Here is a 23,766-nt window from a genome sequence, read left to right as displayed (position 1 = left end):
CCGGATACCTGCCTGCTCCCCCAACATGGAGTTCCTTGGCCAAACAGCACTTACGTAAATGCCTTACGGCACAAGTTTTTCCCTTTGTTGTTGTTCGTTTGGCTGTTTTAAAAGTCCCGAATAATTGAGTTTTACGCATAATTTGCTTGATTTTATTTTACTTACGGCCGTCGCCCCCTGATCCCCTCCAAAAAAGCTGCCGCGTGTGCAGTTGCCGCAAAGGTAAACAAAGCAATCAATAGCCCAACTTTTTCATGTTACAATTTCGGTTTTGGTTTGGGCCATAAGGCGTTATCCTGGCTCAATGAATGCCTGTCCCGGCCAGGATTATCGTAATCCAAATCGGATTGAAATCGATACATTGCACCATGCAGTGGAATCCTCGCTCGGTTTTGACAAACACTAATTAAAATAAATTATTTAAAAGGGAGCGGACACGCGGGGAGACAGCCTAAAGCACAGATTAAAATGGCCGTGTGTACAGCATAAATCCATTTATAATTAATTTTTACAAATGAATGCGATAATTAAATATGCGCGCATCGGAGTCCACGAGGTATCCAAACTAAATGGCCGCGCAGAGCAATTAAATTATGAATTATAGATTCTATTGTGGCCCAGTGTTTACTTTACATAAATATAAACAAATATAGTTTAGAAAACTTGAAAGTTCCCAAAAAATACCCACTTAGTTGAGCTTAAATATACCATTTAATATTGTAATTAGAATAATAATACAATGAGCTTACGCCTCCATTTATGTATATATATTTATTTCTTTAACACATTTACAATTTATTATTGAACCTTACAATGCAGCTTGGCAAAGGGGGGAATTATTGTTTTAGATTCTATTATTACAGCTCTTTTAGGGAGTTTTTACTCGATCGCGCCAGCTCCTGCTCCAGCTCCCGCTCCGGCTTCCACTTCTGATCCTGGCTTGCGCGCGAGAGCAACATCTCGAGTATATTGTATATATAAGTATATATATTTAACACCTTGGTATTCGCAGAGGTAGGATAACAATTGTCAGATGTTCACTGAATATGAGAAAATGCCCGCAATACATTTCATAGGATGCGCTGGCCACTCAGATATAATATAACCGGGTGAAACCGCTCTCGGTGGTTCGGTGTGTTGTATGTCAGTTAGTGTTGGGAGAGGTGGAGGTGGAGGTGGAAGGAAGGAAGAGCAACGGCTAGCATACACTTGAAATACTGCACTGAACAATGATTAATGTTAATAACCAACCAGACTATAACATAGAAATATTCATACTTAAATTATTACAATTTGCTACCTTAGACAGATGATCGAGCTTGAGACGGCGACCGCCGATTGGCGGTTCGCTTGAGTCGCTTGGGTTGAGGTGCGCACAACTTACAACTTACAAATAGTATTTCAATTAGAAAAAATATATATGCATATTTAAGTATGTATTGAGAGGGTGTTGTGTGTGTAGTGTAGGTTTAACGTTTTGTACATGCCCAAAAAACTTTAGCAAAAACTTGAATATCACTCGTATGTATGTTAAAATTTGCAATTTTCAAATTCAATTCTCTTGCATGAAATATAGGTTTTACAATAATAAACTTTATAAACGCCATTTAATCAGTTATCGATATATATATATATGTATATATATATATGTATATGTAAATGTATGTATATTAATTAATTGTATACAATAAAAATAGGGAGATGCTTATTAATTACGATTTTTACAAGCCTATCCTCGGCACGCGCGCCTACCACATGCGAACGTAAGTGACATGACCCTTGAGTTGAGTGATTTTTGTAGATTATAAATTCGATTAATGCGCTCGGATTCCGGGTTCTTGGGCAGGGATCGAACCTCAGATGGATAAACTCGTACACTAGGCGTAGGTAAGTCAACACATATTTTATATCTTTATGAATTATATTATGTTAGACCTGTATTTTTCAATTCAAACGAACTTAGACCGAACTCTTAACACTTGATTAGGATTTAGATTTACAATTAGTCTGCCTGCTAAGCAATACAAAAATATCTATCGTACTCTTTGCCTTGGTGGAATCGTGGAATCTTCTTCCCTCAGCGATCTCGTATCCAGTATCTGTATCTGCATCTTAATCTGCTCGGTGCGATCTGTATTTACATTGAAGGGGGCGAGCAGCCTGTGCTTCCCAAAACGATTTGGCGCAGGAGTCGTACATATATTTCTTTTGTTTTTTTGGCACTGGTTCAGTGGCCAATCGGAGGACGAGAGTCAAATAATACATCAATCTTCGAGCTGTTGAAATTCAACTTTACATCCGTCCGGGTTTATTCGTCCCTCAGTCCGTCAGTCCTGTTAGCTAATCCTACTAATTTCCAGCTTAGCAGCTGCTGCCGATCCCTCGGGATCTTGCTTATCAATTATCGATTTTCGTTCGGCCCATAAAAACCGCCGGGCTCTCCACTCTTTAAGCACTGGTGAACTCAGTTGTTGTTCTTCCAGCGCGAGAGCAGGAGCCTCCAGCGGTTTTTACGCCTTCTGCTTCAAATTTGCCATATCAATAGATGGTTGGTGCTGTCCTCGCGGCCAGCGATCTCGCTCAGCGAGTTGGCTCCGGAGTTGCGGAAGTCCTCGTAGCCATCGCCACCGGATATGATCAGCGTATTGTTCGTCTCCGACTTGGACTTGGAGTGCTTGATGGAACTGTAAACCAAACGGGATAATCAACTCGGCCCTGTTCCTCTGGAGGTGCCATTAACTTACCCCTGCTTTGAGTATTCATCGCTGGTGGCGCCATCACGACCTCCAGCACCGGGCGCCACTCCCTCCAGGCCAGTGGTCTCCACGAAGGTGAGGAAACGCACATGGCCCGTGTGTCCATGGGGAATGCCAGTGGGCACAATGTTAATGGCACCCTTTTCGTAACCCTGGGCTGGGATGGTGAGCAGGACGCCCGCACTAGTGCCGATCCAGATGAGATCCTTGCAGCAAAGGAGCGAGGTGACGCGCAGACAGGCGGCCTTGTGCTGGCGGATGATCTCGTCACAGTTGGAGAGCATCTTGTTTACGGCGGGGGCGAGATTAACTTCGGTAACCAGCTGGTGGCTGTACATCGGAAAAGAAAAAGTGGATTAGAAAGGATAAAAGGACGTTCTAAGGACAACTCACCTGTTGGAATGGAAACATTTGATGTGTGCAGAGTTCTGTATGGATATCCACACATGATTGTTCGAGACTGTCATGTTTGTGATCGGCTTCGAGTCCGATGAAATCTGTATTTGATTAATGACCTGCAAAACCAAGTAAACATTCAATTAAATTTTATATTTATATTTTCCCATAAACTTTCATACCGTCAAGCTCTCCACGTCCAGCACCTTGATGATGCCCTGAATGGAGCACCAAAGGCGGCCGTTGACATTCAACAGCTTGGTCACCGGACTTGTGACCGTGCCAATGGAAAGGCAATGCGATGAGCAAGTATTCCAGGAGGTGGCTGGTGAAGGGAAGGCAAAAGTATATTAAATCGATTTTAGTTTTAGCAGAACATACTTACCACCATCTCTCAGGTAAACACAGATATCACCATTGGCTAATGACACAAACACACGATTGTCCAGGTACCTTAAAGGAAAAGCATTAAGGATTAATTACAGCTTTCAGGATATTTCAAATATTTAAAATTTTTCGTACAAAATGGAATAGACGGCCGAATGGTGCTCGATCTTGATGCGGTTCTTCTTAATGCGAATATTGTCAGTGCTATTGTAGACATGGATGCAGCCGTCTTCGGTGCCTATCCACATCGTTGATTGATTGCTTTCGCCCTCCTCCGGATTCGAGTCCTGCAACAAAATGAGTCACATGAGCAAAGAAATATGGTTTCAGCTGTGATAATCCCACCTGATGCCCGTGATACGAGGGCGCAGGACTAGGCACACGTTCCGACAGAGTTGCACCAGATCCCGCTCCAGTGCTTCCGCCGCCCACGTTTAGTGTGGCTGCTGCCGCTTCCGTCTCGTCCTCGCTGGAGCTCAAGTTCAGTTCCAGTTGAGTATCACTGCCGGTCGCGGTTGCGCCATCTGCAGCATCTCCCCCAGCCACTGGTGTGGGCGTTGGCGTGATCTTCTTCTTCTCAGGCGTCGCCGTCGCCGACGTTGAGGCACTCTGAAAGCTCGGGGAGATGCTCTTCCGATAGTCGCGCAACTGTTGCGTGTAGCTCTGCTGCTGCTGCTGCGGCGGTTGCGGGGTGTTCCGCTTATCCTTCTCCTCCTGACCGGGCGGCTGCTCCCCACTGCTATTCCTACTGGAGGCCGCCGAGCTGTACGCCGGAACAGAGGCAACGCACAGGATACGGGCATTGCAGACGCCATTGCAACTGGTGACATTCGGCTCCGGATGCAGCGACATGATGCACACCTGGCCCACATAGCCATCGCTATTGCATACCCACACATCCCGATTGTCGCTTAACGTGGCTGCCGCACAGGTGAACTGAAGGCCGGCACGGGTCTTGCGGATGGGTATTGAGGTAAGGAACTCAGGGATGGGATGACGTTCCAGCGTGGCAGCTGCAAACAACCAAGTATATTACAAGAGTTTCATTTGGTGACTTCAGGGGACTGACTCACCCAGCTTTTGCTTGGCCTCGTTGAAGGCCTCCTCCCACTGAGTGCGCTTCTCCGTTTTGTTGAAGACCACAGTCAGCTTTTGGTTGCCATTTCTGTAATAATAGGACATTTTAATACATAATCAAAGAAAATGGGATCATTCTTTTATGATTACGTTAAGGATCTTGCTTCACTTACGGGGAACTAACTGTCAGCTCGAGCATGTTCAGCTGGGTATCGTTTGTCTGGCGCTCAGAGAGCTGTCGCTGGACATCGCGGTGGAGCTCGCGGATGGCGTCCTCCATATACTGATGCGGGTACTTGAGGGAAACAGCGATGTCGGTGATCTGCTGCAGCTTATTACAGTCGTCGGCCAGAGTCTCGATTTCGCTGACAATGCGCTTAATGTTTTCGTCCTTGGCTGCGGGACACAGGAGAGCATGATTTACAGACCTAGAACATGGAGAAAATGCCGCCACTGGCTACTCACACTTGACAATCTCCAGGCAGTCCAGCGAGATCTTGGTGAGGAACTTGTACTTGTTGGTGTCCAGCGTTGTGGCCACTGTTCCCGGGCAGATGCTGCTGTTGGGCTTGCGGATAGTGCCGCTTCGTTTCTTGATGCTCGTGAGAACGAGCAGGTCATTGAACAGGAAAAAGCCGCGATCCTTGCGCGCCCCCTGGCCCGATGGCATGGAAACCAAGTCGAAGAGCAGGAACTGCCTTTCGGGGGCTATCAGATCGGTAATGCCCTCGATGACGCCCTCCAGTTCCCGAAGGGTTGCCTCGCGCTGACCATTCTCCATAATCTCGCGCTCCTTGCAATTAATGTGGACAAGAATGTCGTGGACCAGCTTGAGTACGTCCTGCAAGTGCTTCGTATCAGGATGATCGTGATCCGTGTGCTTGATCAATCGCTGGAACAGCAGTTCATAGCTGAAATTGAGCAATGATGTGGTTTAATCTGGTATTTTGTAGCAAAAAACGAAACTTACTTGGGAAACTTTTGCACGGGTTTGATGAGCAGATTGTCTAGGGTGAGCTTGCCCTTGTGCTCCCGGGCCGTTGACTCCAGAAACTTGGAGAACGAGGGTCGCTGGTGCTTCATGGAGCGTATGGCATTCTTGGCCCTATTGCAGTTGTTCACAAAGGATGTGTATACCTCCAGGACCTCGAGCTTAGAGAACTGAAGTACATACAAAATTTAGATTATATAAATAGCTAAAGAATCTATGAACCTTTTATTGATTAGAAAGGAAATACTTTACCGTTTCCATGAAGGCGTCGCCCACTTTCTGCTGAACATCCCAGTCATCCAGGCGCTGCTTTAGGTCGCCCAAAAACTTTTCGTGTATCTCCAGGATGTCGGGCACCATGAAAAAGATCTCGTCTACAGTGCGGGTGTCAATCATTCCCGCATGTTCCGGGGCCTTGAGCACTTTCAAATACTTGACAACCACTGTCTGCAAGGACTCCACGTAGGACTGCTCGTTGCGATAGATCTCTTGGACCACATAGGTACGTGTATCCTGAAAGGATAATAAGGAGGATAAAGGGAAATTATTATCTATTTGTTTGCATTGTAAAGTAGATAAATTTTGGGTTAATTGCGACCAGACTTACGCCTTCATAGCCGCCCAGATTCCATTTACTACTCATCTCGAACTGTGCCCGCCGCTCGGAGTCGTCCTCCGAGTCGGAGCAGGTAATCGAAGTCATTTTCTTCAGCCTGTCGCACTTGTCGTTCTGATAGCCACTCCCTGCCCCGCCACCTGAACCGGCAGCCGCCCCGAATCCCGCCTTGCTCAGCCGCGCCACCGTTGTGGTGGCCATGGACACTGCCTGTGAGACACTGCTGCCGCCCAGTCCGTGTCCGTGGCCGGCTCCGATCCCGTGGCTATTACTGCCAGTGCTGAGATTGCTGCTGCTGTTGCTGTGAGAGTGGGAAAGGGTCTGGGATAGCGATTGGGATTGGGAGTTGGTGTTGCTGCTGTTGCTGCTGCCACTCGGCAACTGTTGCGAGTGGGCTGGTATCTGGGACTGGGCACTAGTCTGAGCTTGGGCTTGGGGGAGCAGGGCGGCGGCAACGGTTTGGGAGGGCGCCGTCAGGGTGGCCTGCAGATCCAACAGGCTCAGCCGCAGATTCTCTCGATTGTGCGACATGCTCGGAATGTTGGAATGTTGTGTTTTATAGTGTTTTTCAATATTCTTGTCACTGGTTCACCACCGCACTGGTTGTATTTTACTGCCGCAAAGCCACTAAAGCACTTGAGCACCGCTGGAGCATACTGTGTGTGTTTTTTGAGAAACAAGAGAAAGGCCCACGTCTGGTCTGGCTAAGTCATCCAAGCCGACTAAAAGTGCAACAAGCCGCTGCCAGCCAGCACACAATTCAGCTGGCCGAGGATGTTGCACATAACATCTGCATCCACACAAACGCTCACACTCACACAAGTTTTCAAGCAGAACAGACTGCGTAGACGGCGAGTGGGAGAACCACTTGCCCACGTTCCACATGCCCTGCATGTGCACTCGCAAAAAATAAGCGTGAATGGCTGATTTTAACCACTAACCAAATATCAATCGGACTAGTCGAAAATGTAGGAAACAGCCTAAATATTCTTGTCAAGCATAATAAATAAAAACTTTATAGATATTTACCTCAATAACAGTATATTTTCTTTTAGGATTAGCTTGGGATTTCAAATTTCTAGTTAGGTATATTTCTTTTTGTAATATTAAATTGAATAATAAAGTCCTTAACTAATGATGCAACTTCTCTTTAAAGTAAGTCTTTCTTTAAATAATTTATGTTATAAAATAAAGTACAAATTTTACAGTACATATAAAAGTATGTATATTGTTTCTATAATAATTAATATAGGGTATGTTTTACAAAAAGTAAGACCAAAAATTGCAGAACAATAAGTAATTCATTGCTTGTCCATTTTTAAATATTTAACCTCTTGTCATTAAGACTGAAATGTATACTAGTTCTGATTTAATACGTTTTATATTATGGCCTATTTATATAATTTTGATTTTATTTCGAAATTCATGTCACTGTTTCAATTGTTCTCTTTAGTATCCAAAATCCTAAAAAGGATCTTAAAGAAATCAAATCCAAAACTTAGCTTTAAAATAAATAATTTAGTTTTTTTGCAAGTGTAAGTGACGTTAGAGAGACCACGAGTCACTCACTCACTCACACTCGCACGCGCTCACAGGGACAGCCTTGAGCACTCCCCAACCACAGCAGTTCCCCGGCCAACGAATCTCCTGCACTGCACATGTGTGTGTGCGTGCGCTGTATCTGTGTGTGATTTGATAATGACACTGACCATGTTGTTGTTTGCCTTTGCTGACTGAAGGCCAATAATGCGCAAAGGAAAACAAGGCGAAAGCGTGGGTTAGAGCAGGGAAAAATAGAAAAAAGAATAAACAGCCGACAGTTGCTGTTCGGTTCTGTTTTCGTGTTTTCGTTGCTGCGAATCACGGTAAGCGGCTGTTCAGCTGTGTTGCGTTTTACTTTATGGCCATTTAATTGCCTGATTAGGCCAGCGACAAAGGCCAGGCGAGCAACATGTTATCACGCACACGAACACGCAAGCAGCCAAGTTACGCCGACGAGGATGATGATGGGGAGCTTGTTGCATCGTTATTTATGTGCAGCATACATTTGTGCGCAGTTTGGAGGGTACTGGCAGTTACCGTTACGTTACGTTACCCGCTGCATCCAGCCACAATTCCATTTTACATTTCGAAACGATTACACACATATACACACACGCCAGCACCACAGCACCAGCACACACATGGCAGAGAGCTGACAGGTAATTGATTTGCTCTCTCCTCTCCAACGTCGCCGTCTCGCTCCCACTCGCCTGGGTTACTGGGGATAAGTTGAGAGTTTATATTTGCACTCTATGTATATTATTGGCGTAACGCGGCGCAACAAGAGGTTGGCCTTGTGCAGTCAGGTACACATATTCATACATACACCCATATACACACGCCCGACCGTTCGCAGAGATGAAAAATTTAATTCGAATAAAATGAAAAGTGAATTTTCCTCCTCTTTGATGGATGTCTCCCGAATCTCGGAGTCTCGAGACATTTTCCCACGCACATAACACAGCCACTCGCACACACAAACGTACAGGGGAGAGACAGACACACACAGCACAGCACTCCAGCGATAAATTATTTTTTCGGTTGGTAAATTACGATTTGCTTTAATTATTCCTTCTTTGCTCGCCGCCCCGTATTTTGTTTATTGCTTTTACACGAATTGCAGCGGATTCCTGGCTCCCAAAAAATAAATAACAAACGCAACGAACGAACGAAACATGAACAATTCCGCCACACAATGGTCGTAGAAAAGCAAATAAGAATTAAAACACACGGCGCACAGTGGTCTCTTTAGACTTTCTCTGCTCTGTTCTGCCGCGGTCGCTGCTGCGGCTGCTGCTACTGCTGCTGCTGCTGCTGCTGCGCGGGAGAGCAGCCACAGTGGCACATCCCAAAATCTAAATCGCACTCCTGTTCGCCGCCACTCAACTCGCCGAACACATTCCATTGTGCCATATACACACTTAATTTCCATTTTTCATATTCCAAGCGCACTGAAAAAACAACCCCACCACCCCCACTCCAGCCACACTCCTAAAAAGAGTACGGAGAGCAACCCGTGCCACCCACTGTGGGCGAAGAGAGAGCGACAGAGAGCGTCGGAAAGGAGAGAACCCAGGAGAGAGGAGCTATTTGGTTAGTTGTGTTTGTGTGGGGGAGGCAGTACCTACAAGGTACATCAAAAAACGTGCTTGGTAAATTTTGGGGTTTATCTGCTTTGTAGCAAAACATTAATTATCCATGTGAACGCTAAACGAGAGGCAGCAGGAAACCAGCTCGTAAACATACTCCCCCACCGCCCCACGCAAAACATTATGTGGTGCGCTAGTCTCAGCTGTTTGTACTCTGTTGGAATGTCATGCGCCGCTCTCAACTAGAGAGAGTCCTAGATGGAGTACCCAGAGAAAGGAAGAGTTTCGATTTGCATGCGACAAGTGTCTGAAAATGAAATTGCCACACGATCTCTTCCAGTCCAATTAAGGAACAGTATATATAGTCAAAAAACAATTACAGAAACTATTAAATAAGATAAAGTATAACTTAATCCTGTGACCTACAATACATTTTCCAATCCCAAATTTTGTACAAAAAAGTGCAATTTAAAAGACAGAATATAAGCATTTTTTCCATAATGATTCCCTCTGAAAATGTGAAATATTTTGATTGCTATTTGCATATAGCCTAAAAATAGTACGCTTCGACCACTGTGCCTGGAACGGAGCGGAATAGAACGTAGGGAGCCCAATGGAACTGAACGGGACTAACACACTAACACACATTTCCAATGCGCACCGTTTTCTTTCTTTTCGTTTGGGGCATGCGCCTCGGAATTCACATGGCGCCGCTGCTTCTGCCGCTGCTCTGCCGCCACATCTGCCTGCTGCTGTCTCTTCCCACACCCACAACATGCATTGCTACTTAGCAAGCAAAACAAAAACTTTGGGAGAGGGTGCGAGAGTGTACAACAAATCATTAGATAAACAATGAGAGGGAGGAAGGCTAACGATCTCTTCGCTATTTTCACTAAAGCGCTCTCCGCAGGAGCTGGAACGCTTTGGAAAAAGCAAAGAGAGTTTTTATCTAGCAAGGATTTAACCTTAGTTTTGAAATTTTTTGAAGTATACTTTATGGAGCAGCTTAGCTTGACAGTAAAATTTTTATTTGTATTCCTTAAACAAAATTAAGGATAATTTAATTTCCCAACTGTTAGTAGCGCCACCGAATTCTGATAAAAAAATATAATGTTACCTTCCTTTCACTAGATTTTAAATATATCCTTTTTGTGGGTTGTTATTTTAATAAAAAGATAAAACATTACTCACCGCTATTGTCTTCTTCCTTTGCTCAGAGATCATGTTTTCGCTGGATCCCTTGAGCAGCTCGGCCAGCAAAGCAGGCGTCGGCTTCAGACCAGCCTTGCCACTTTCTCCGGATCGTCCAGATCCTCCAGCGGCCGGCGCAGACCCCTTATCCTTATCCTTGGACTTTTCATCCAGACTGCGCTTGGCCGCATGATGATGTCCATGACTGTGACCATGGCCGCCGTGACTGTGCCCGTGACTGTGATGGTGGTGCAGCTGGCTAGGACGCTCCGTGCTCATCGACTGGCTGCGCTTGCTGTGATGCGACTTGGGAGCCGGAGCCTCGGAGGCGGCACGCTTCATGTGGTGCAGCTGCTGCTGGCCCAGTTCCGCCTCGGTTAGATTCTTGGCGGACACTGAGATCTGTGCGGTGGCCGCGGTGATGGCCTTGCCGCCATGCTCCAGCTGTGAGGGCGTGGAGGCAGCCCGAGTGTGGGATGGCACCGGCAGATAGGCGCTTGACTTGCGCACCCGCATCGAGTTGGAGTACTGTGGAAGGTTGCGGGATGATCCACCGCTGGATCCACTAGATGCCCCACCAGGAGCTGACCCGCGAAGGTGCAAGCTGGAAGAACAAATCAAATCAAATCTTACATATAAAAATCTAACAAATTTTTTGAAATCAACATTTTCTCCTAGATTGTAACCGAAATTGTTCTCTTTTATCTGTGCAGCCAACGACATATTTATTTAAATGTATTTAATGACCTGGCCTTAGAATGGCTATAAATTTCGTGAAATTACAGATGCAGAAAACATAAACCATTTTTATAGAGCATGTACCGTTGCACAAACAAGAGAGATCGTTAAATATCAATCTATTTTTTCCTGTTACATTTGTTAAGAATGCGATGATAATTTTTAAGGGAAAGTTCTAATTAAATCTATGAGAAATTAATGTAAGCATTATCTTGGGTGTATTATTGATATTGAATGTTAAATTAATAAATCTGTAATATTTTATGAAGCCTCTTACCTGTCCGTCTCGCGTAGCTCCTCAAGTATCTCCTCAAAGTGCATCCGGTTGGGCTTCTTCATCTCCGCCTCGAGCATCTGGCCGTAGGGACCTCGAAGTGGTCGCTTTGAAAAACGCTTGTAGTCGTAATCTCCGCTGCTGGGCGTGGGACTCGAGGTGATCCGCTCTCGTTCCCGCTCCCTGGCAGCTCGATCGCACTCGTTGTCCGACGTGGAGTCGGTGCGCAGGTAGCTAAAGCTTCGGGTAGAGGCGTCGTCCTTCTCCTCGCTGCTGTGACAGCTAAAGTTGCTCAGCAGCTGGGCCTTGTCGCGACCCAGCCCTCCGCTGCCCCAGGATGGCGAACCCTTCTCCAGCTCCGGTGTGTTTAGCTCGAAGGAGTAGGAGCTCTGGGGGCTACTAATGTACATCTGAGAGGCGGCGGGCGTGCTGGGATCCGGGGATTCCGGTTTGATGGCATTTAAGTTGGCCACACTAATGTCCAGGGCCAGACCACGATGTGGCGATGGCTCTGTGGGTGCCTGCCAGTCAGCGTTGTCTATGTACATCCCCTTGCGCTTGGTGGACTTGTCCAGGTGCCTCCGTTGTCGCTCGTCTGTGCTGTGACGCGGCGTGGCAATGGCCTCCAGAGAGCTCCTTAGGTCCACATTGGTCAGGTCAAGATCGTCGTGGCTGTATTGCTTTCGGTGCTGCTCCAATGGCGGATTTCTGGCAGTGGTTGCCACTTCAACCTGTGGCACATCCTCGATCCTGGCCAACTCGTCGCCTTCTTCCGAAGAGCGACTAACAGAGATGGTGGGCACCAAGTCGCTCCTAACAGCCGTGGTTAATGTAGACTGTGTTTGGGACACCTTGCAGGCGGCATGCGGGATAGGAGGCTGAATGGTCTCCGGCACAATGCCGAATTCCTCGGGAGCCACCTCCACCCATTCCTGGGCGGGAGTCTCCAGCCACTCCTGGGCGGCGCACTCGTACACTGGCACAGGGATCTCACAGGTGGTGGCTGTCTGCAGAAAGTTATCTGGCGGCAGCTGCTCCTCCATTAGGGTCGCCAAGTTGGGAGCGCTACCACTCACAGACGAGGCAGGTGGGGTAATCTCCAAAGTCGGCTGCACTTCCTCGCGGATCAGGCAGTCGCTCTCCGACTGAATGGTGTCCGTCAGCGACTCCATGGTGGCGTGGGCGGCTATCACACTGCTGGCGGTGGCTGTCGGGAAAAGGATTCCCGAGCTGCCACTCGCCGCCAGCTCGTTGCTGAAGATGTCCTCCTCCTGGATGGTGTCGTGGTCCAGCGACTTCTCCTGTCCGTAGTTCAGGTTGATGCTCAGCTCCGTCCTCTTCAGCGGTATGTGGACCCAGCCGGGATCCGTGGGGATCCTGCCCAGCGCCGTCTCCTCCTCTCTGGAGTGCGTGGGACTGGGACTGGGCGCCTCGATGGCCTTGTCGCGCCTTAGGCGATCCCGCAGAGCGCTCAGCGTGGACTTGCAGTCGATCTGGGAAAACGAGACGGAGCGAAAGGGGGCTGCCTTGTGCGGGCTGCGCGATTCCGACTGCGATGTTAGCGCCGTGCTCTCGAAACTGGCACTGCCAGCGGCCGACGCATCTACGCATCTACGCTGCTGCCTCGGATGCTGATTCTGCTGCGCAGGTGGGGGCGGGGACTTGGACTTTTCGCGGTTGCTCAACATGAGGGCCTCCAGGTTGGAGAGACTCGTGTTCGGCCGAAGTGAGGCGAACAGGCGGGCGGCGGTGCTTATGCCGCCTCCTCCTCCTCCTCCTCCCGAACTGGCACCACTGTGGAGAGGCCGTGTAGCGTCTTCGCTTTTCAGGTGAGTGCTACTGCCCGCCTCCGACTCCGAGGTCTGGCTGGCGCCCGTATCCTGGCGCTCAAGAGCTGAGGAGGTGCGTGGCTTCCTGGGCGGCGGCACTGGTGGTGGCGGAGGAGGCGGCGGTGTGGGAGTTGAGGAGGCGCGGGAGCTGCTGCCTCCACCACTGCCGCCGCCCCGCAACAGTTCGGTCAGCTCCCGGAGACGCTCCGAGCGCTCGGATGTCTTGCGCTGCTTCTCCGGACCGGAAGTGGAGGGTCCGGAGGAGGATGCGGAGGCGGAGGCCGCTGGCGAGGATTTGCGCCCAAAGCCAAGGCGCTGAAAACGGTCCAGGGTATTACGTCGTTTCTCCATTGTGTGCTGAACGTAGAGGGGAAGAGAGGGATAATTCCAGTTAAACGTTTATTATTCATCGGCGGATCCCCGATTCCGATCCCAAAGCCCCATCCCGCCCCGTGTCTTTTTATGGACTAGCTGTGGGCGTACGTGTGATTCTACTCCCCTTAGCCCTCGTCTTCGCCCACTGCCGTGCCCGCCCCTCTCACCGAAGAAAAACAAACAAATCGCTTGGCGATTCAGTTCGATACACTAAAGCAGCAAACATTGAGTCAACGTCAACGCGGCGTATGTGTAATATCAATGGGCAATGGACAGCGGCAGTGGCAGTGGCAGTGGCAGCTTTCGATATCCCAAAGGATGATCTGGGCCTGGGCGGTGGAATTGGAATGCTAATTGGAATAAGCATAAGCATTATGTATTCCCATTTCCGGAACCCAGCCAGCATGATTATATTAGGCGCCTCCTCATCATTCCCAGCGTCATTATACCCCATATTCACTGCACAATGACACACACCTCACCACATCCCCGGCCAAAAACAACCAACGTCCAAGAACCGAGGGAGATGGGGGGCTCCGCGGCGGGATGAACACAATGTAAAACCAGCCAACGTTGCTCTCTCTATATATATTTATATATATACATATATATAGCTGATTCGTGTATACATACGCACACAGTGATATTTTTAGTATAAACAACAGATCTCTGCGGCATATATAAAAGTACGTATACCACATACAGACATACATATTTAAATCCCAATACATATTGATATATACGTAAGTCTGTATGTATGTAGGTGGAATATACAGAAAATAAAAGAGATCTTTTGGCTAGGATAGGCCAACTTACAATGCACTGACCGAAATTGAGTTGAAATGTATATTCCCCATGATTACTTTATAGCTGAATATGTGTAGACTATGATATCAAAACAGTATCCTGTATATCTTAACCAAACAAATACTAGAATCTATTATTTAATTTCTTTTACTTCTTTTTAAAACAATAAACTTTAAATATTCTATCTAAACTGAAGTTAAATTAGTCTTAAGACCCTTACACTTAAGCTACTACATAGCTATATTTACCTTTATAATCTATTAGGATCGGTTTCAGAATTATTTTCCTAACACATAGAATCCCTTTATTATTAATCCCAAGACAACTTTCTCCAAGTGTACGCATTAAAAGAATCGTACAAATAACACAAAAGTAGAGCAATACTAGCAAAGAAATCTCTGGTGACAAGAATTCTCGCAAAACCAACACAAATGCACTAATCTCTCCGATTGAGCGGCAGAACGTGCGATTCAGGTGGTGCCCATCCATCCATACATCCATATATCCATCCATCCAGCCATTCTCTGGCCCAACTACTATCACGGAGAGAGATCTTTCCCCCCATTGAAGGAAAAGCAAACGTACGAGTAACTATATGATATATGGGATCAATAAAATCGATCAAAACAAAAGGTTTATGGCTGAAAATTGCACTCCCTGACAGTTGGGGTGATGAATGGTGGGCCATTGAGTTTTGGTAAATACAAATATACATCAATAATCGATGTGCTTGAGGCTGAATTTGTTTCTTTTTCTGGTTTTCCATAATGGAGTCCAATCCTATCTTAACTTATCCTAACGTCTATGTGTATTAATCTTTCTGATATGATGCTCATTTGACCTCATTAGTTTGATTTAATATGAAGTACTTTTCTTTTTTAACAACCGAATCCTTTCCCAGGACTTACCCCGTTTTCCTTGTTAACCTCAAATGGAGCTTCCACATGGAATTCGCAGTGGCAGGGCAGGCGTAAATTATTTTGCTTAAGATAGATTTGATTGTGGTTCGTTTGGGGATATAAAGGATTCAATTGGACATGGGTATTACATCCACGATGCTGATGCAGCGGCAGGGAAAACGAACTTTCACGATCACTTCTCTCCTGATTGATCACATTTGCGGTCACACGCGCCAGATCGGTGTACGGATCGTAGGTAAGTTTGGAATCGCCGTAATACAACTGTTCACTTGGCGCAGGCACATGCAAACGCGATTCACTGACCGACTTGTGGACGACACCGTTCGTCAAACTCCGATCGACTTCCGGATCCGGTTCCGAGTCAAAGGTCAGGCGCCCGTGGCGATCGTAGCACAGGGATCGTGGACCCCTCAATAAGGCCAGGGAAGAGCACTCTCCATTCGATCCGAACCGACAGTTGTAGTTGTTGTTGTTGTTATTCCCCTCGAAGAAGGAGTACGGCGGAGGAATACCCTTGCGGATGCAGCAGCTACTTCCATGTGCAGGATAAATCCGTGGTGACTGCTGGCTGACCAGGCGACGGGTCTTCACAGCTGGCTCATCGCTGACCAGGGACTCGGAGCAAGTACGCGGCTTGGGTGGCACTGGCGGGGGTGGCAAAGGGTGCCGATAGCTTCGATAGCTAACGGTGGCACACGAGTTGTAGTGCTGCAGAGCTCCTGGCTGCTGATGTAGGTGCTGCTGCTGCTGCGGATGCTGTGACAGTTTTTTGTCAATTGTATAACAACAAATTGCTGGTGACTCGTCGCTGATTTCGGATGACAGGGACAACACTGGCGATGACGCTTCAGTCGCTTCAGTTGCTCCTCTTGATGCTGCTGCTGCTGTTGCTGTTGTTGGCTGCTGCTGCTGCCGTGTTGATTGTTCCGTTTTCGTTGTTGATGTATTCCGCTGGCGCTTTTCTATTTCTATAACCGGCCGCCGCGCAACGTCATCGAGTTCGTCAGCGGCATCATCCTCATAATGGGCATCGACTAATACGCGCCTCGGCGTGGCATCGACTTCCTCCCCATCGAAGACAAAGCGAAACGACGACAAATCGGACACTGAATCGCAGTCCCCAAACGGCAGCTGTTGCCGCTGATGATGCTGCTCTTGGCGGCGGTCCATGGAGCTGCCAACTTGTTGCTGCCTCTCGCCACAGCAATTCTCGCAGAGAATCCGTGAGCTTTTTGCGCCGATGCCAGGAGATAGCTTTCGATGCTGCTGCTCCGACAGAGGATGATGAAGATGTTGCTGCTGCTGCTGCGTGTTGGCAAAATATTTGGCAATGGGATCGTACTGCTCATCATTGTTGTTATTATTTATGTTATTATTATTATTATTATTGATGTTGTTGTTGTGGAGGTGATAGGTCAGCTGGGGACCACCCCTGGCCTCCTGGCCCTGGGCAATCATTGTGGCCTCGCCTGGACGGCGCGGTAGCTCTTCATTCCAAGACAGTTTCTTGTAGCCACGTCCGCGCACCACCCGTTGTCCCAATTGGGGCGTGCTCGGCAAGGAGCTGGACAGCTTCAGCGGCGGACGATGTGGCGCCTGTTGAAGATCACCTCCTGTGGGGTGTGGAAGTGGGTGTAAGTGAATGCTCATGGACACCTTTGCCTGATCTCTCACCAATGACTATTCCAGCCTCCCCAAGCTGGACAACTTCGCTGTCCAATGTCCGCGTGGAGTGGCGCATGCAGCAACACGAGATCAAGCGACTGCTCTTGGCCCTCCTCCTGGCTGAAAGGTCAGCTTCCAGCTGATCACTGGAGTCTCTGCAAAATATTTTTGTGAATTTTTTCAGTAAAGTTTTTCAAAGCAAAAATGTAAGAATTAAGAAACTAATTAAGAGCAAGCAGCGGGTGCAGTATGATTTAGATATCGGCGTGATTTTACATCTTCAGATAAGCTAAACAATAACATATAATAAACCTGGCATGCATATATGCTTTTACACTTTTTAAGATAAGTTTAGCTGTAAACAGAGATGCTAGAATAAAGGAAAAGTAAAGTTTTTTTTACTGATAACCTTGCTTTAGTTTTTATAAGAAATGTAGCTCAAGAAGAGTTAAAATAAATCTTGATCTATTTGTTTATTGTTAGTCAAGTATATTCTAATATAGCCAAGAATGCTGGGTAGCAAGAGCAGCTAAAAATACATGCTTTATTATTGATATTCATAATACCCAAGGGTCTTATATACCCCTTTGAGTCATTATATATTTTAGGATATTCCAAATATTCGCCCAAAAGCATGCCACAAGCATCGAACTTTAAACTTTCATGCAAAAATGCTCTACTTTTGACTCAATTCTTCACCTCTTGAAAGTGTTTCCATTCTTAGTCCTCATAGGAATACCCTCATATCTGCCTCTAATGAAGCCTTGGGGAGCCTCCGGCATTATCCTACCCATCAGGAGATATTTGTAAATGCAATCTGATGACAGTCCAATTCGGTCGAGTGTACTCGCAGTAAAGTTCAGTGCCTCAGATATAAGACACACCGTCCGTCTATTTTTATCTGGTGCAGCGCATACTTCATCTTCAATGCGATTGGGGAATACAGTAGAATTCGATATAAAAAAACGCAGATGGATGCCTTTCATTAAAACATAAGGCCGAAAGGGGAACTTTTGGGGTAGTGATTGATTTTTCTTTAAAAGGGAAAAGTGTATCCAGACTTTTACATTTTCAATTTTCTTTTTATTATTTTCATTTTTAAACCTTAAAATTCTTATTTGGAAATAACCTTAAAGGTTAATGCTGAAAGTAAAAAATAATAAGCACTAATATGCTTTTATTGTCTATAGGCTGCTGAAGCATTTTTGGCCGGTTTTTTATGGTTCTTTTACGTTTTCTTTTTTTTATACTCATAAATTTTTGAGAACATCTAGGGTATTTAGTAGCCCTAAAACGCCATTTATGATCAACTTATGTCATTAAAAGATGCATATGTTTGGATATCAAAGTGATCATTTAATTTGTCTCTAGGAAGATGGCTTTAACCTATATATAATTTGATCTTTTCTCCAGTTTAAATGTCTAATCGTTTCGTAATCATAATCAAAACATTCCAAACGTTTTAAATGGTAAAAAATGAACAATTTCAACCACTTTCAGTGGCGAGATATGCCACCTTTCGATTTCCTCGAATGGAACCCGAGTGTTACGCATGCGAATTTTTAGCACAGAGCTGCTGGCCAAGCCATGACCATGACATGCTCCAAGCTTCCCCCAAGTCCCCACTCCTATTCACCTATCCCAAGTCCCCCATTCATCTCTCTCCCCCACTCTCGGTTGGCTGTCATTAAATATGTTTAGTTGGTTTTTCACCGTTTTTGTTGCATCCACAGCAGTGTCCATTGTCTTTTGGGGATTGGTTACCCACCCGAGTTGGCCAGGCTTTTGTTTCAGTGGACTTTTCAGACTTTTTCTTTGGCTCGCTATGGTGTTTTTGTTTTTGCTATTTTTTCCTCCTTTTAAACAAGTGGCTTTCCTATAATCTTAATTGATGTCGAACAAACAGCAGAGCATGTTGCACAAGCCGGAGACGTCTCCACTTTTTTTAGCTGGCAGGAGATTTTGCCAAAAGCCAGGCATAGGCATTGTTTGCGGAAAGATTTGCATGGGCTACAACCTCTTTTCCATGTGATAAGCAAAACGGATTAAATCAGAAGAAAGAAGCCTAATGGAGAAGAAAGCGTAACACTTTCCGTAGTGTAAATATCTCACGCTCGTTGGGAGTCAGTCACACATTTGTCCCAAAAATATCATCATCATTCCGCCAACGGACCAAAAATATATATTTATTTTCCACCAGAGGAGCGGGGCACCGAACACCGAAGATTCTTTTGAGTGAAAGATGCTCGTGGCGAAACAATTGCAGTGTCGTGTACGGGACAGTGCGTAACATAAGTAAAATATAAAGAATAAAAATTAGGGGATATATTTTAAATTCAACTTGAATATTCTTTTTAATCTAACAATTTCAAAAATAAATGGCATGGAAATGGAAAGACTTTTCCCTCTTAAAAGCAATCCACGAAATATCCAAATGCTTTTGAAAGCTGTCAAAGCCAGAAATGTGTTTATTATTTCAACTCTTACTCATCCCAAGATTTTTTTTTTTATATTTATGAAACTTTCTGTACAAACATATTGATGTATATACATATATAGCGGTGTTCGTGTGTACATCGAATTTTGTGTAAGGCATTTTTTAGTTGAGATTTCTGGGGTGTTAGTCCATCGGCTACAAATGTATCTTTCGCAGCGTAATCACTCAGGAATGCAGATGCACAGAGATCTCTATATGCGGTCTATAAATACGCGCTCTAAACTGGCCAGCCGAAGCCAGCTTATCAGCCAGACGGCAGACGCGACAGAAGAGGCAGAAGCTTGATTTGAACAGCTCCAGATGCAGGCACAGATGCAGATGCCGATACAGATGCATCTGTATCCATAACTACCACATCTGAGGCGCGTAATTAGAAGCGACTCAAGGCCGCGGCGCAGCTGATTTCACAGCTTATCTATTGTTTGGCCAGAGCAAAAAACACTGTCCCCGAGAAATCCCCGAGTCTCTGGGCCTGTGAATTCTTTTTGGTGTACGCCAGCTTCTTAATAAATATACAAGTTTTTCGAGTGTTTGCAAATGGAATACCTGGCCAGATAACACCGGGCGACAGATAGCAGGAGATCTGGCCAAGAGCGTCAGCAATCAAAAGTCAGAGACAGAGATACGACGGTAAACAAGATGTAAGTCCCCTCCATCCAAGCCAGAGCGTAGAAGAATTAAAGCCCACTTGAGGGGCACTGGGCAGCGATCAGTGGTTATACATTATAAATAGTTTGCCGCCACTCATAAATAAACAAAAATTCAATTAAAATCATACTCTCGAGCCCGAATCTATATGGGGGAGAGCCATTAAAATACCATAAAAGTTTTGACATGTTGCGAACATTTTGCTGTCAGCTGCAGAAGCAATCCCCTCTGCGAGTCATCTAGCAGCGTCCAGCATCCCGTATCCAGCATTCAGCATCTCCCCATCCGCGAACAATAATAACAATTAAGCCTGACAACGCGCGCCGGCTCTTCGCCCCCCGGGTAACACCTATTTTTGTTGGCTCTTTTTCGTAACTATTTCATAGGCCATAGGCCCTCCGCCCGGGCCGCTTTGACTGACAAGTGACAGCGGGATCCCCGAGATGTGATCCGTGATCCGTGCCACATGCCCCCCCGCTGCAAAGGCCACTCCTCACGTGCCACTTGCCGCTTGCCACCTTCCCACTCCGCATGCAAAACTTCTTTGTTATGGACTTTATGATTAATCTGCACAGCTTTTCAGCGGCATATCAGCAACACCTCCAGCACTCCAAGTGCGTGATGAGATTAGGATGAGATCCCCTTAAATGAAAAAAAAAAAAAACGAACAGAATTGCACACGCATTCATCTCCGGAGGAAGCTATGTATACTCCTCATCCCTGGCCGTGGGCGACACAGCCGCGTCGTGGCTTTCCTGAACTTGGACTTGAATCGAAACCAAGAGTGGCGCGGCCCAGAGACCTTGTCCGTCTCTTTGGATTGCGAATCAAACGATTCTCCCAGTCACACCTACCTCATCAATGCGGCTGGGGGCTGCTCGGTAGGAGCCAGCTTGAAACTGTATCTTTCGGTTCAAGTTCACCTCGGTTCAAGACCAGCGAATGAGAGCAACAATTGCGAGACACCCGATACAGAGCACGGCACACTAGTAGTTAGGGAATGATTCTAGTCTATATAAGCATAGAAATAATGCGAACACTGAGAGGAAAGAAAGGAAACAGCATTAAAAGAAAATTAAAATAATAAAAAGATTCCAGATGAAGTACAAATCAAGCGACAAAAATTTTTATAAAGTATCTGTATCTCATAAAGTATCTCTAGCTGGGAAATGAAAGAATTGTTGGGAAAGCAGTGTTATTTTTATATTTTTAATAGAGGAATTCATATGTAAATTAGGATTTAAATTAAAAATGTTTATTTATAAATTATTTTCCATATCTTTACCCTTTAAAGAACCTTAGATACCTTATTTTCCCACAGTGTATACAACAATGCACAAGCACCCGTAAAAACCACAAAATCGTAACCCACACCTCGAGGCTCGCGGCAAAAAGAAGGCGGAGAAAAATTAGCTCTCGGGGCGAGGCAAGACGCGTAATTCCAGCTGCATTTGGCTTAGGAGCTGCCCAAAACACGAAAATCGAACGTTAAATCTGGCTCGGAATTATGTCAGTCAGTCGGTTAGTCTCTGGGCCAGGGTTCGACATTTCACTTTTGATTTTCGATTTCGTACTTTCACGAGCCGAGTCTCTGGCGTAGTGACCCCCGAGTTCAACCCGCCTGAACCCGAACGGTGTAGAAGCGATGCAGATACAAATGGGATTGGGAATGGGAATGGAGTGGAGTGGCGCAGGAGTCGAGGCTGATGCTGATGCTGGATGCTAAAACCTTTTGCCTGCACAACATTCAATTAGTACATATTAAATTTGTTTGCCCCTTGCCGTTGTTGTTGGTTTCTCTTTTTTCCGATTTCTGTTCATTATTTTTTTTTTTTTCTTTTTTCGTTTTGGCCAGTCCGAACAATGAAGCGGAACTTAACTCGATTTAAGTTTTTATGAGCGGTATTTTGTAGTTTGTATCTGCTGCCTTGTATCAGCAGACAGCGATAAATTGTGTTATGAAAGTGCAGTGTGCAGGAAGACCCCGTCCTCGGCTGAAACTCTGGGCCGCAGTCGCGAGTCACAGTTTTCAGTCCCAGTCCCAGTCGAGAGTCAAAGTTGAACAGCTACATGAGCCATTGATTGTTGCATCGATTCGGGTGATAACTCTCCGGCAATCAGCCGGGGATCTGATTCGAGGAAACAGGGGAAAATCACTTTCATAAAATGTTACCCATTCAAAGAGTTCTTTATCTAATCTGATGGAGAGCAGCTATTAAAGTTGAGTCAGTTTTAAATAGGTTATTTCCGTTTAAAAATGGTTAAAAGGAGGGTTTCCTGAAGTTAATTGAATATAATTTTAAACATTATGGGTTTAAGTTACCTATATAGAGTACAAAGAATGCTCTTTATTTGATAAAATTACTTTGTTCCTGACAAAACAAAATTTCCCAAGTAATATATACATACTTGTGTTTGATTAGTTAATTATTATTATATCATCTCCCTTGGCTTGCTCTTTAATATATCCCCTAAAACGCATTTAAATATAGATAAAGAACAAAAATTTATTTATCATTTAAACCAAATTAACTTTAAGAAAAATACTTAAAAACAATGTTATGCTCTGCTAATCTTTTCCAGCTTCTCAGGAATACAAAAAAAACTAATTTTTTATCTAATCAAATAGTAACTGGGGGAAACTTTGCGGAACTTTTGTAAGATAATTCCGCAGAATAATGAGCATAACATTAGGGTACAAGATGATATATGGCCCCCATGGAAATGTGTCTTTTCTCAGCCCCATTATGTAAGACCAGGCGATGTTTCAGATACCTGATTAGACGTTTCGATTATGACTGAAAGCCATTCTCAGCCCGCATTTTGATGCATTTCACTTATGTAAACTCTGTTTTCCACATCATATGCTAAGAGAGGGCGTCGGAGGAGGCGTGGTCCCCATCAAAGTTCGATCGCGTCGTTTCCTAATTTTCGGGTTCCGTTCCGTTCCGGGCTCCGTGTCTGGGTCCGTGTATGTGTATGTTTTCTGATTTCTGTCTTCGGATTTCGGGTTTTGGTTTTTGCTAAATGCACTTCGAGATGCAGATGGAAATTGCCTGAGGCGAAGTGGGCGTGGCTGCAGCTAACTACTGACGAGGTCGTGAGTATCACTCAAATTGCCTGGCCAACATTCATCATGGGTCCATCCAGCGTCCGAAAAACAGTAAATGTAACATGTGAGCATTGGGGTGGTCCCGCTTTATTGGTCTGATATTGGCCTTAACATGCTTATTGGTAATCTTTGGTTGAGTTAACTAGGGAAGTGAAAGCGAGGAGATGCTTCTGAGTATTATTGGTTGAAAGGCCTTTAATCAGTTCGTTACTGAGGCTGAATTTGTGAGTTGAGTGGACTTTTGATTAAGGAGTATTGATTGATTTCCTTTTGAAGATCAATAAAATAATCTTTAAGGTCTTTTCTTAAAAACTTCCTTTATATTTATTAAATTTTAGACATCTTTTTTACCTAAA

At 45.6% G+C, this 23,766-nt stretch overlaps 1 protein-coding gene across 4 annotated transcripts; it reads right to left on the bottom strand.

The window, feature by feature from the left end:
* Window positions 1–745: 745 nt before the first annotated feature.
* Window positions 746–17,153, bottom strand: LOC108085446 (rho guanine nucleotide exchange factor 17). Of its 4 annotated transcripts, XM_017182057.3 has the most exons (15): window positions 15,477–17,153; window positions 11,561–13,743; window positions 10,546–11,149; window positions 5,860–6,120; window positions 5,587–5,777; window positions 5,082–5,527; window positions 4,790–5,012; window positions 4,613–4,704; window positions 3,885–4,552; window positions 3,675–3,826; window positions 3,538–3,605; window positions 3,335–3,477; window positions 3,150–3,271; window positions 2,745–3,086; window positions 746–2,684 (listed from the first exon to the last, which is right to left on the bottom strand). In XM_017182057.3, exons 1-15 carry the CDS (start codon window positions 17,136–17,138, stop codon window positions 2,525–2,527), a joined length of 7,317 nt encoding a protein of 2,438 aa, XP_017037546.2. In that variant the 5' UTR covers window positions 17,139–17,153; the 3' UTR covers window positions 746–2,524. The 4 variants fall into 4 exon arrangements, with proteins under 4 accessions (XP_017037546.2, XP_070142513.1, XP_070142514.1 ...); XM_070286412.1 differs by lacking the exons at window positions 10,546–11,149; window positions 11,561–13,743; window positions 15,477–17,153 and adding exons at window positions 6,215–6,918; window positions 8,819–8,948; XM_070286413.1 differs by lacking the exons at window positions 10,546–11,149; window positions 11,561–13,743; window positions 15,477–17,153 and adding exons at window positions 6,215–6,879; window positions 8,819–8,948.
* Between the last annotated feature and the right edge of the window lie 6,613 nt (window positions 17,154–23,766).

Source organism: Drosophila kikkawai, chromosome 3R (genome assembly GCF_030179895.1).
Source record: "Drosophila kikkawai strain 14028-0561.14 chromosome 3R, DkikHiC1v2, whole genome shotgun sequence".
NCBI classification, from domain to species: Eukaryota; Metazoa; Arthropoda; class Insecta; order Diptera; family Drosophilidae; genus Drosophila; species Drosophila kikkawai.
The sequence above is the reverse complement of the archived record's forward strand: the minus strand, read 5'-3'. Positions and strand labels throughout refer to the sequence as shown.